This window comes from Camelus bactrianus, chromosome 28 (assembly GCF_048773025.1).
Source record: "Camelus bactrianus isolate YW-2024 breed Bactrian camel chromosome 28, ASM4877302v1, whole genome shotgun sequence".
Lineage (NCBI taxonomy): Eukaryota > Metazoa > Chordata > Mammalia > Artiodactyla > Camelidae > Camelus > Camelus bactrianus.
In genome coordinates, this window is record NC_133566.1 from 14,893,822 (window position 1) to 14,907,159 (window position 13,338).

At 41.4% G+C, this 13,338-nt stretch overlaps 1 protein-coding gene across 9 annotated transcripts in view; it reads right to left on the reverse strand.

Annotated features, from left to right (window-relative positions):
- Positions 1–7,991: 7,991 nt before the first annotated feature.
- The window catches only part of INPP4A (inositol polyphosphate-4-phosphatase type I A), a 117,308-nt gene continuing 111,961 nt past the window's right edge, over positions 7,992–13,338 (reverse strand). For all 9 annotated transcript variants that reach the window (XM_074354453.1, XM_074354451.1, XM_074354450.1 and 6 more), the window contains one exon: positions 7,992–10,650. In XM_074354453.1, the coding sequence (XP_074210554.1) occupies positions 10,518–10,650 (133 nt within the window). In that variant the 3' untranslated portion in view covers positions 7,992–10,517. The remainder of the gene's footprint in view (positions 10,651–13,338) is intronic.

Here is a 13,338-nt window from a genome sequence, read left to right on the forward strand (position 1 = left end):
AGCATTTAGTCCATTGACATTTATGGCAGTTATTGACAGGTATGTATGTTTAAATGTATTGCCATTTTAAACCTTGTCTAGATTGAAAGCAAGGGGATGGGAAAAGATAACTTCATGCAAATGGAAATGACAAGAAAGCAGAGGTAGCAATATTCATATCATTCAAAATAGACTTTAAAACAAAGGCCAGAAAGCTAAAGAAGGGAATGACATGGTAGAAGGATCAGCATAAGAGGAGGAGCCCTTGCTCATCAACATACATGCACCCAGTATAGGGGCATCTAGATCCATAAAACAGGTACTGACAGGCGTAAAGGAAGAAACTGATGAGAATACAGTAAGAGTAGACTTTAACATGCCACTAACATCAATAGGAAGATTTTCCAGATTAAAAAATCAGCATGACAACAGAGATCCTAAATGACACAATAGAACAGCTAAAATTCAATTGCTATTTTTCAGCACATTACCCCCAGACCCCCCAGAATATACATTCTCCTCAGGTGCATATAGATCATTCTCAAGGACAGACACAAAACAAGCCTCAACAAATTTAAGATGATAGACATTATTTCAAACATCTTTTCTGACCACAGCGGCATGAAACTAGAAGTCAACCAAGAAAGAGAAAAGAGAAAAAAACTACTGCATAGACTGAACATCATGCCACTAAATAGCTGATGGATCAACGATGACATCAAAGAGGAAATGAAAAAATGCCTTGACACAAATGACAGTGAAAATACAACCACACAAAACCCATGGTATGCAGCAAAGGCAGTCCTAGGAGGAAAGTTCAGAGCAATACAGGGCTTCCTCAAAAAACAAACATCCCAAACAACCTAACCTACCACCTAAAAGAATTACAAAAAGAAGAGTAAACAAAACCTAAGGTCAGCATAAGGAAAGAAAGAATAGATTAGAGAGGAAATAAATAGAGATTTAAATAATAGTGGAAAGTCAAAACTAAGAGTGGTTTTTTAAAAGAGTAAACAAAATCAACCTCTGGCCAGGCTCATTAAGAAGAGAAAGAGGGAGAGAGGACCCAAAGACACAAAATAAATGAAAGTGGAGAAATAACAACTGATACCACAGATATTTTTTTAAAAAGCCAAAAGAGAATACTGTGAACAGTTACATGCCAACAGATTGGACAGCCTGGAAGAAATGGGCAAGTTTCTAGAAACATGCAGTTAATCAAAACTGAATCAAGAAGAAACATAATCTGAACAGATCAATCACAAGTGAAATAAAATCTATGGCTAAGAAACAAAACAAAACAGAACAAAAAACTCCCTGCAAACAAAAGTCCAGGACTGGATGGTTTCACTGGGGGAGTTCTACCAACAAACAAAGAATGACTTACACTGATCTTTCTCACTCTTCCAAAAAAACTGAAGAGGAGAGAACACTCCCAAAGACACTTTCTGAAGGCACCATCACCCTGATAGCAGAACCAGACACCACCAAAAAAGAAAATTACAAGCCAACATCTCTGATACAGATGCAAAAATTCTCAACAAAATACTAGTAAACCGACTCCAACAACACATAAAAAAGATCATACACCACGATCAAATTTGATTTATCCCAGGGTCACAAGGATGGTTCAACATACAAAAATCAATCAACATCATATACCACATCAACAAAAAAGACAAAAACCACACAATCATCTCAATAGATGCAGAAAAAGCATTTGATAAAATGCAACATCAATTCATGATGAAAGCTCTTATCAAAGTGGGAGTAGAGGGAACATAACATAATATGAAAAACCCACAGCCAACCTAACAAGCTGAAACCCTTCCTGCTAAAATCTGGAAGAACACAAGGATGCTCACACTCACCATTTCTATTCAAAGTATTGGAAGTCCTAGCCACAGCAGTCAGAAAAGAAAGAAAAACAAAAGGGATCCAAATTGGAAGGAAAGAGGTAAAACTGTCATTATATGCAGGTGATATGCTATTATATATAGAAAACTCTGAAGATGCCACACAAAAACTACTAGAAGATAAATTCAGCAAGGTGGCAGGATATAAGATTAATTTACAGAAATCTGTTGCATTTTTTTACACTAGCAATGAAATATCAGAGAAAGTTAAAAAAAAAAACAAACCTTTAAAAATAACATCAAAAGAAAAATACCCAGGAATAAAACTAACCAAGGAGGTGAACTATGAGGTATCACCTCACACCAGACAGAATGGCCATCATTCAAAAGTCCACAAATGATAAGTGCTGGAGAGGGTGTAGAGAGAAGGGAACCCTCCTACATTACTGGTGGGATTGTATTTTGGTGCAGCCACTATGGAAAATACTGTGGAGATTCTTCAAAAAAATAAAAACAGACTTACCATATGATCCAGCAATCCCACTCCTGGGCATATATCTGGAGGGAACTCTTTAGATAAATGCACCCCAATGTTCACAGCAGCACTATATACAATAGCTGAGACATGGAAACAATCTAAATGTCCATCAACAGGTAAATGGATAAAGAGGTTGTGGCATATTTATACAATGGAATACTACTCAGCCATAAAAATAAAATAATGCCATTTGCAGCAACAGGGATGGACCTGGACATTGTCATTCTAAGTGAAGTAAGCCAGAAAAAGAAAATATACCATATGGTATCACTCATGTGGAATCTTAAAAAAAAAAAGACACTAGTGAACTCATCTACAAAACAGAAACAGACTTACAGATATAGTAAACAATCTTATGGTTACCAGGGGAAAGTGTGTGGGAAAGGATAAATTTGGGAGTTTGAGATTTGCAAATGTTAGCCACTATATATAAAAATAGGTTTTAAAAAAGCAAGTTTCTTCTATAAAGCACAGGGAACTATATTCAATATCTTGTAATAACCTTAATGAAACAATATGAAAATGAATATATGTATGTATATGCATGACTGGGACATTGTGCTATACACCAGAAACTGATGCATTGTAACTAATTCAATTTAAAAAAATAGATTAAAAAAGAAAAACTAACCAAGGAGGTCAAAGACACAGGATGAGAACTGTATTACATTGATAAAGGAAATTAATGATGATTTAAAGAAATGGAAAGAGATCCCACACTTTTAGGTTGGAAGAATTAATATTGTTAAAATGGCCATATTACCCAAAGCAATCTAAAGATTTAATGCACTCCCTATCAAATTACCCATGATATTTTTCACAGAGCTGGAACAAACAATCCTAAAATGTATGTAGTATCACAGAAGACTCAATTTTCAAAGCAATACTGAGGAACAAGAACAAAAAGCTAGAAGCGTAACCTTTCCAGACTTTATACTTCAAAGCTACAGTGATCAAACAACATGGTATTGGCATAAACAAAGACATATGGATCAATGGAACAGAACAGAGAGCCCAGAAGTGAGCCAGCACACCTATAGTCAATCTTCAACAAAAGAGGCAAGAATATACAGTGGAGAAAAGACAGTCTGTTCAGCAAGTTGTGTTAGGAAAGCTGGACAGCTGCATGTAAATCAGTGAAGCTGGAACACTCCCTCACACCATACACAAAAATAAACTCCAAATGGCCTAAAGACTTAAAAGGCAGGACACCATAAATCGTCTAGAAGAGAACGTAGGCAAAACATTCTCTGACATAAACCGTAGCAATATTTTCCTAGGTCAGCCTCCAAAGCAATAGAAACAAGGGGCAAAAAAACAACAACAGATGGGACCTAATCAAACTTACAAGCTTTTGTACAGCAAAGGATACTAAAAACGAAAAGACAACCTACAGACTGGGAGAAAATACTTGCAAACCCTGTGACTGACAAGGGCTTAATTTCCAGAATATACAGCTCATACAACTCAGTAACAAAAAAAAAACAATCAAAAATGGGCAGAAGATCTACATTGACATTTCTCCAAAGAAGACATTCAGATGGCCAACAGGCACATGAAAAGATGCTCAGTATCACTAATTACCAGAGAATGTAAACCAAAAGTACCATATGGTATCACTTCATACCCGTCTGAATGGCCATCATTAAAAAGTCCACGAATGATAAATGCTAGTGTGGAGAACAGGAAACCCTCCTACACTGTTGGTAGAAATGAAAACTGGTGCAGCCACTGTAGGAAACAATATAGAGATTCCTTAAACTAAAAATAGACTTACCTTAAGATCCAGCAATCCCACTCCTGGACATATATCCAGAGAAAACCCTAATTAAAAGACACATGCACCCCAACGTTCACAGAAGCACTATTTACAATAGCCAAGACATGGAGACAACCTGAATGCCGTGGAGAGATGATTGGATAAAGATGTGGTATATATACAGTGGAATAGTACTCAGCAATAAAAAAGAATAAAATGCCATTTGCAGCAACAAGGATGGACCTAGACATTATCATACTAAGTGAAGTAAGTCAGAGAAAGACATACGATGTCACTTATATGTGGAATCTAAAATGATACAAATGAACTTATTCACAAAACAGAGACACTCAGACATAGAAAACAAACTTATGGTTACCAAAGGGAAAAGGGCAGAGGGGAGAGATAAATTAAGAGTTTTAGGATTAGCAGATACAAACTACCATATATAAAATAGAAAAACAAGGTCCTAATGTACAGCACAGGGAACTATGTATCTTACAATAATCTGTAATGAAAAAATATGAATAGTAATATATAACTGAATCACTGCTGTACACCAGAAACTAACACAGCATTGCACAATAAAGTAAATGTCAATAAAAAAATTCTCAAACTGAAAAAAAAAAAAAGGAGGCAAAGTTACTACCCATTTGCCCAGTCTCAGCATAGACTGGGGAAGGGCGTTCTCCCCTGGGCGGCCCAGGCCAGCAGTCACTCGGGGCTGGAGGGGTCTCCCTGGGGCCGCAGCGGGGAGGGCGCCGGTGCAGGCAGACTCACAGGGCCCGCTGCGGTTCAGAGCGTGGCGAGGCCCCCACCCACACTCTCCTCCTCAAAGTCTCCCTTGGCTTCCACACACGTTGTAGGCTGCCCCTTGGGCTGGTATCTGCTATGCTCATGTCTCCGGCCGTGGTCAGCGTCAGCAAGCATTGGACAGTCAATTCTGGCAGCGCTCTTCTGCTTCCAGAACCCTGGTGGGAGCATGGGGCATGTGAGAGAGGAGTTTCCATCTCTCCAGTTCACTTCCCTCCCTCTGCCAGTGCCTGGGCTGCTTGGTGCCCACGGGAATGAAAGAAAGCTCTTTTGGATTGACATATACTTCTCAGGGATTTCATTGTTTTATCTATTTCCTTACTGTTCTCAAATATTGGATTTTATCCACTGTAGATTCAGTTACCTTCTACTTTTGGAAAGGGCCTTTGAGAGGAATGTACATTTTAAAGTATAAAAATACTCATCGATGCCTTATAGGCAGCCTGTCCCGCCTCTGGGCAGCCATCGGAGCAGCGGGGGTGAGGTCGGGCAGCCTGCTGTGCCCTCCCAGGGGGCCGTGTGCTTCTACACTGGGGTTTCCTGGATGCAGAGCAGTACCTAGACTACAACTTACCAAAAAATCGACTCTGTGAGGGCTTGTTAGGGAAGGTATTTTGGGGGAAAAAAAAGTTTGTCCATCTCCAAATGGAGAGTTCCACCAGGGCTTGCTGGAAGGTGCCAGTCCTGGAAGGGCCCATCCCTGGTGCACAACAGGATGTCCAGATGTGAGGTCTGGCCCTTCTACGGGTCCAGGCTCCCGGCAGTTCCTGGGCCAGAACAGATGGCCGTGTTGGCAGCTCTGCCACATGACTGAGGCTTGTCCTACACCCAGTGTGTGCCCATTCAGGAAGGTCAGCCTCACGACTGCAACACGAGGAGCACACAAGGCTGATGAGGATCTTGCAAAAAAACTTCAAACGTGGTTCCAACTTGCTGGTTGATATTGTCAGTAAGGAACAAGGGAGACCTGTCAGAACCACCTGCAAGGAAGTAACAAAAGCAATGGCCCTTCATCAGCTAATCATTTTTGTCCTCAGCAAAATCAGAAACAAGGAAACTCCAACCACCAGTTCCTTACCTTCCTCTGATCAAAACCTCCTGAGAAGAGTGAAGAGACAGGAAGATATGTGTGGTGACAGTGTCTGCAGGTCCTGAAACGTCTCCACTTGCTTATCTTTAAAGCAGCAATAACTATATACAACAGCCAAGACACAGAAGCAACCTAAATACCTATAGACAGATGACTGGGTAAAGAAGCTGTGGTGTATTTATACAGTGGACTACTACTCAGCCATAAAAAAGAATGAAATCATGCCATTTGCAGCAACGTGGATGGACCCAGAGATCATCCTTCTAAGTGAAGTAAGCCAGAAAGGGAAAGAAAAATACCATATATCACTCATAAGTGGAATTAAAAAAAGAAAAGAAAAACACTATGAACTCATCTACAAAAGAGAAACAGACTTGCAGACATAGTAAACAATCATGGTTACCAGGGAAAGGGAGTGGGAAAAGGACAAATTTGGGAGTTTGAGATTTACAAATGTTAGCCACTATATATAAAAATAATTTTTTAAAAAGTTTCTGATGTATAGCACAGGGAACTGTTAAGTATCTTACAATAATCTTTAATGAAAAAATTAAAAATGACTATATGTATGTGTGTGTGTGTGTATATATATGTATATATATACACACACACATGACTGGGACATTTTTCTGTACACCAGAAATTGACATTTTGTATGTAACTGACACTACTTCAACTTAAAAAATTTTTTTAAATTTAAATAAATAAATAAAGCAACGTTAGAGGAGGAAGTCCTGCCGACCATAGCAAACTCTAACACTTGCCTTATGCCAAAAATAATTCCAGATGAATGGGTCTAAATGTAAAACTGAAATCATAAAGGTACTAGAAATAAGACTAGGTTAATGTTTTAAAAATAACCTCAGAGTATGAGAACAAAGGTAGAAACCAGGAATGGTATCAATAAACCAAGAGTGTACAAGGTGCCAGGTGCAGTGCTGATTGTTCCAGTGCCATCCCTTAGCGAGGGCACAGCATGACACCCTCTCGTGGACAAGGATGGGGGGCTATCTGTGTCACCTCCAGAGGGGAGGCCAGGACTCGACTGCAGAACAAACATCAAAAAGAGAAAGACAGGCATATTTCACTACATAAGATTTTATAACTTCTGTAGACCCCTACTTATAAACGAAACCAAAAGACAACTGACAAATACATCTTAAGAAACTGCAAACTACGATAGAGGGGTTAATATATATTAGAAATACTTAATGCATGTGAAAAAGACCAATACTCAAAATCACAAAAGTAGAAACAGGAATAAAAGTATAAAAGATGTTCAGTTTGTGTAATCAAAGGAATGACAGTGCAATACGGTGTCCTCTTCAGCTCCAAGGAGAACTAAGGGGAGGCAGGTGCTCTGGTGGTAGCGTGTATTCTGCTACCAGTAACCTGGTAACATTAAAAGTTCAAAATTTTCAGGACATTTAAATTATCCTTTGTACATTTCTGCTGCCAGGAATTTATCCAGTGGAGATCCCAGGGCACACGCACCAAGCATAAGATGCAGAGTCACGAACAATCAGACCATGAATGGAGCGCAGCCCACAGAGAAGACCTGCCCACACTCACGGCGGTGGCCGGGCAGGACCCACAGTAACACTCAGGAACGCTGAACTCCAGTCACCTTGCCGCTGCCGCACAGAGGATGGACCGCTGTGTCCGCACGTAGCACATGCAGGCTGAGAGGGCAAGCAACTTGCTCCGTCACCAGCCAGTGAGAGGCACACAGGTTTGGGGACTGGGGTCTGGGTCCATCTGAAGCTGAAGTCCACACTCTTAATCCCACACTCCACTGCCCTCTGCTTCCAATTAACGGAAAACAAGGTTAGAAAACAGAAATCTCTCATGTTTACAAATACCAAGTGTTCGATGCAGTGCCCCTCAGTGACAGTCCAGCCAGATGCCAGCCGCAGACCTAGTGCTCATGTAACAGAATGAAGCAGGCAGACCAGGTTTACCGTTCTTGTCAGTTGTTTATTGTCTGTCATTCTAAAGACGAGCACATTTACAGCATACATGGCTTCGAATGAGCTAAGAATATATAAAACAGTAACTATACGTTTATATATATATTAATACTGCCCAAAAACAAATAAATAAAAGTACCTTAATGCACTAAGCTTGGCAAATACAATTGTGTAGGGACGAAACTGTATTATACAACATTTGTACATTTTTAAAGGAAACCAAAGGCAACTGTGCTGCAGGTGCTTTGACAGAATCCACATCACATCGGCATTTTCAGTGTCTCAGCGCTTCTTTTAGAGGGGCCCTTAGAAGGAATGCTGGATGGAATCTGCATTTTATGGGAACCTGTAAAACTGCCTGCCTTCTCCAACTGAAAACTCAAGCTCCCATGTGACCTGAGGAGCTGCGGCCACCACGACGGGGGGCCGTGGGCCCCGCTCAGCAAGTTTGGAAGGTCCACCGTGCCGCCGGGAGGCTGACAATCACACAGGAGCCCAGGAGTGGCGTGCACGTTAATACTGAAACCTGAATATTTCCTACATGGTTAGCCGAGTCTTAGACTTGTATGGTGATTCATAGTATGAAGCCAAAATTAGGGAAATAATTCACATAAAGGTGCCACATGCAAAACTGCTAACAAATGACTCAACATTTGCTATATTCCCTTTTGATAAATGCAGGTATTTAATGCTCTTCAGACAAAAAAAAAAATTCTGAAAGCTGTATGAGTAACATTTAATTCAAAATACATGGGATTTTTTAAAAAGGTAGTGATGCTAAAATGAGAAATGATGGAAATATATAGATAACAGAAAATTACAAAATAAATGAAATGGTGGCAAGGTGAAGACCGTATTGGAAACTGTCTTTGAACAGGGACTGACACACAGGAGACTCTGACACCAGCTGCCGCCACCTGTGCAGTGGGTTCGGCGGACAGGTTTCCCTGCCTCTGCCCTCCAGTGAGCCCAGCTGCACGAGGGCCAGGGAGCACGAACCACGACCCACGCCCCTCTGACTCGCCCTCCACACCAGGTCACACCAGACCGTGGGGGTCTCCCCACCCGGCGGGCATCAGGAGACAGCAGGCTCCGTCTGTGCCTGGCTTCTGAGCAGGAAGGGGTCTGGAAGGTCATCTGGGTCCACCCTTACCTGACACCCACCCTGTGTCCCTGCCAACGGCCGGTCCTGCTGTACTTCAGCTCCCCAGGCCCAAGTTTGTTACATGTTTCCAAGTGGCATTTCTCAAGGAGCCCGAAGAATAACATTGAGAATTTTAGACAAAGGAACTTCCTCAGGGTTCACAAGTCATTAGGATCAGCATGACGAACATATGCCACAGGTATTTCTTTTACAGCCTTTAAATAACAGGTAAACATAGTAACGGTAAAAACAGAACTGTTAAAACATACAAACTAAGAAAAAAACTCTGCTATGCGCAGATAAGACTCATCATCATCTTATAATAGATGACCAGACATAATTTTCTATGAAATTCCTAAGTTTTATGGCCCACTAATCCCTTTCAAAATCTCATTTTAGGAGCTATTTCAGCTTTCTCAGTAGCAGTCTTATATACAGAATGAACGGAGGATAATAACAGTTACTGCAGACCTGAAAGACTTTCATCAGACATTCAAACATGATTGTATTGTCTTTTAAAAGATGAAAAAATGGGAAACCCACCAAAGGACACCTATTCTGCAAATATTTAGGTTTCCACTATATGCACGCTCCCCCCTTGTTGACTGACGTGTTGTACAGACCCTGCGGGAGGTCCTGACCGGGAGAGGGGGAGATGTGCCCTGGGACCATGGGACCAGGCATGGGCGTGAGAACAGGAGACAGTGGGCCTCGAGTCCTCAAGCAGACACCCTGTTTTTCAGGACAGAACTGGCCCCGCAGTGTGGGCATCTGTGCGGGTGTGATCTAATAGTCTTATCTCTGATTTGTCAGCCTTTAGGTCAGCTCCTGGTTCCACCTGCGGAGCTGCAGACAGGCCACTGCATCAGAAGACAGTGAGCTGCTTTCCCCAAAACTCTCTTAAGATTTAACATTTAGTGGTCAGCCCAGGATTTAATCAGTGAAACTTATTACTGGTTTACATTGAGATTTTTAAAAAGTAGACTGTAAATCAACGCTCAATTTTGAGTTACTCAGTAAAAAAAAAAAAAAACACAGTTAGGTAAGCAGCTGCCTAGGTGGGCATTTTAAAAAGTTTTTCTAGCATTTCAGACGTTCTTAGCTTGATCGCTATCAGTAACCACTGACAACCGTGTGTTACGGCCGAGGCTGTCTGAACGGGCAGTCGTCACCATCCGCACTGCTGGGCCCAACATCACCTGCTATGGATCCAATGCAAAAAACATGCTCCATAGACTCTTTAGTGAGATATTTTTTAAAAAACACAAAATAAAAACCAATCCTTCAGGTCTTCTTGAAGAATTCATATACGACACTAGAGGGTACCCACATGTATTACGTAACAGCTAATTAGAGGAAACCGTGTGTTCATGTTTCAACTTTTCCGTAAGTCCCTTCAGGAGGCCTGTAATGCTTGGGAAAAGCCTTCAGCTGCAGGGAATTAAATGCATATTTGCGACTTCCAACATTCTTCATTGTATTTTCTCTTCGACAACCCTCACTGGGGAAAAAACAAGCACAAGAAATGACAGCAGTAAAAAAGGAAAAAAGAAAAGACTTAAACTCAGATGAAATGAACTATTTTCATAGCATTAAAAAAAAAAAAGCTGATTAGTTTAAATGGGTGCCAGACTCATTTACAACAATACACACGCAAGATGGCAGTTTCTGAACAAGGCAGCTGAGAAGCACAGAGATGGACACATGCTGTGAGCGACTGCGAGGGTCCGCTTCGAAAGCAGCGCTGTGTTCAAGCGGAGGACAGCTTTTCTGTTTTGAAGTTAATGATTTCAACTACTTTGCATCTGGTTATCTGAGAGGTCTATCATAACTATAGTTCAAAAGTTCTGTCACACAGCAAATTAAATGGAAAAGTGCTGCTCTTAACCCAAAGCCTTTAAAGAGCTGCATTTTTCTATATTAGCAACAGCTGCTGACCATCGCAAGTTCAAAATGCTGATTTTCCTTGCAGAATTGAACATGCTGCAAAACCATCTGGCTCCAAAGGCTGCTCTAACATGCTGTCTCCACCTAGGACGCAGCTGTCCTGGGGGCACAGCAGCCCCGTGGGCCTGGGCGATGGCTGCACGGCCGTGAGCACCAGGGCGTCAAGGAGTGACCCCACTGAGGCTGCCTTCTCCAGGTAAGCTGCCCTCGCTGCAGTCACCTCAGAAGAGTGCCACTGAGCCGGTGAGAGCCCACGGGTGCCCTTCCCTGGAGAGCATGCTACCAGCATCTTCCCCTGCTGCACTGATCAAGGGTTGTCATGGCAACCCAGCGGGCAAAGCAAATGCTGAACAGGAGGATGAGCCGTCAAGCAGGCCTCACAGTCCCAGGTGGGAGCATCAGGGGAGCTCTCTGGGACATGTTCTGGTAGACATCAAGGTAACAGACAAAAGCGAGTCTAAATAGAAATGACTTCCTATAGCACAGTATCTTTATAGTTTTATATTATTCTAAGACAATCTAGCAATTAATTCAACTAGTTATTAAATTTAGTACAAAATCCCCTTCATGAGATGTAAAATTTGCAGTTACCAAGAAACAGGGTTTAAAAAAATATTTCCAGTTGTATGAAGACCATTGTGTCATGCATTTTAAAAAAATATCAGTGGCAATTGCTCAAGCCTTTTAAAGTGAAAGTGACAACTTCATTATCAAGAATATGTAAAATACTTTGGTAAGACAGTAATTTTAGTCAAAAGATAAACTCAGGTATTTTAGAAAAGTAGCCACCTGCTTGTTAATAAGTAAGTTAGTAACTCAAATATGCTTTCTTGTCGCCAGAGCTGCAAAGCCCTCAGCTGGATGGGTGTCATCTGAGCTGATCGCCTAGGCCGTGTGAGCAGGGAGCCACTAGAGTAAGTGAAGATCACGTTCGTCTAACATCCAATGATCAGATAAAAATATCACTCCATTTAAAACAGAAGCTATATCGGTTCTTCTTTAATCTTTGGAAGTTCTTCCATTATCAGACTATTTCAGATATGGCTTCTCCATTGACATAGAAATACACACACTTCTCAAAAACCACTAGTAACTAGTAAAAGTCAAACTGCTTTGAGGAACAAAGAAAAATAATTTGTGAACTTCGACATTCTCTTTTATTTACACGTTAGAGGCTAATTACTGGTTTAGCTGGCTGAATATACTATATGTGAAATTATAATCAAGATTACACTTTTATTTCAAGTAAATTTTAAAATTAAATTGTGTTTACTTTCCCTCAAATGTTTGAATTTGGTTTGAAGTTACAAAATCTGACTAATGAGGCTGATTGCACACACATTGGCACCCAGTGTTTAGCCAAGCTCAGCTTGGTCTTGGGAGGAGGTGTGGGGAGGGGAGGCCATGCTGTGGGAACTGGCATTCCCTGCTGCAGAGCCCTGCCTCCACCCTCAGGTAGGACATTTTCATACATCACGTTGGCTGTGTAATTTTTAGGAGTCAGGAATACATGGAGAAGGTCTTGGATAGATTTTAGAAAGAGGGATTTAATTATTTCAAAGCTATAAGATTTTTTCATTATATCGATAAATTATTTCAAGGACATCTACTTTTTAAATTAAAAATTAGAACTGAAACCCCAAGTGGCAGCTAATTTTAGCGCCACCCCTGTTTTCCCTTTCCAGTGGGGACCGTCCACTTTAGAACGCATCTGGGCATGTCAGCGTCTAGTGATCCTGAAAATCTCCAGTCAGCTGCTGCTGCCAGTGTGCAAGCGCCAGCATTAGCTTAGGAGCAACCCGAAAACCACCACCAAATATCAATGACTCCCCTTTCCTAATCATCTCCCTGTCTTTGTTTTATCCTGCCTGTTTCTACTAAAGCAGAAAAGACTTCAAATATATCTTTAGCCTGATTTCATAAGGCCTCAGTGACATTAAACTCAGCTCAAGGGTGAGCATCCTGAATTTCTTTTCTTAGATATTCTAAAGAACCACCACCACCCACAGCCTCGGCTGATCTCAGTGTCCTTTCTCAATCGAGCCTCGTGACTACAGAGTTAGAATGTACTGCCTTTTGAATGGCCCCTGAAAAGAGACCCCCAAACCCTTACCCTCTCTCCTTCCATCCATTTCTCTCTCATCTTAGCAGCCAGACCTACAAGGGGCAGGAAGGCCTGGCTGGCACCATGACAGGTCGTGGTGTCCACAAGGCCCCCCGGGGGGCTTGTCTAGCTGGCCAT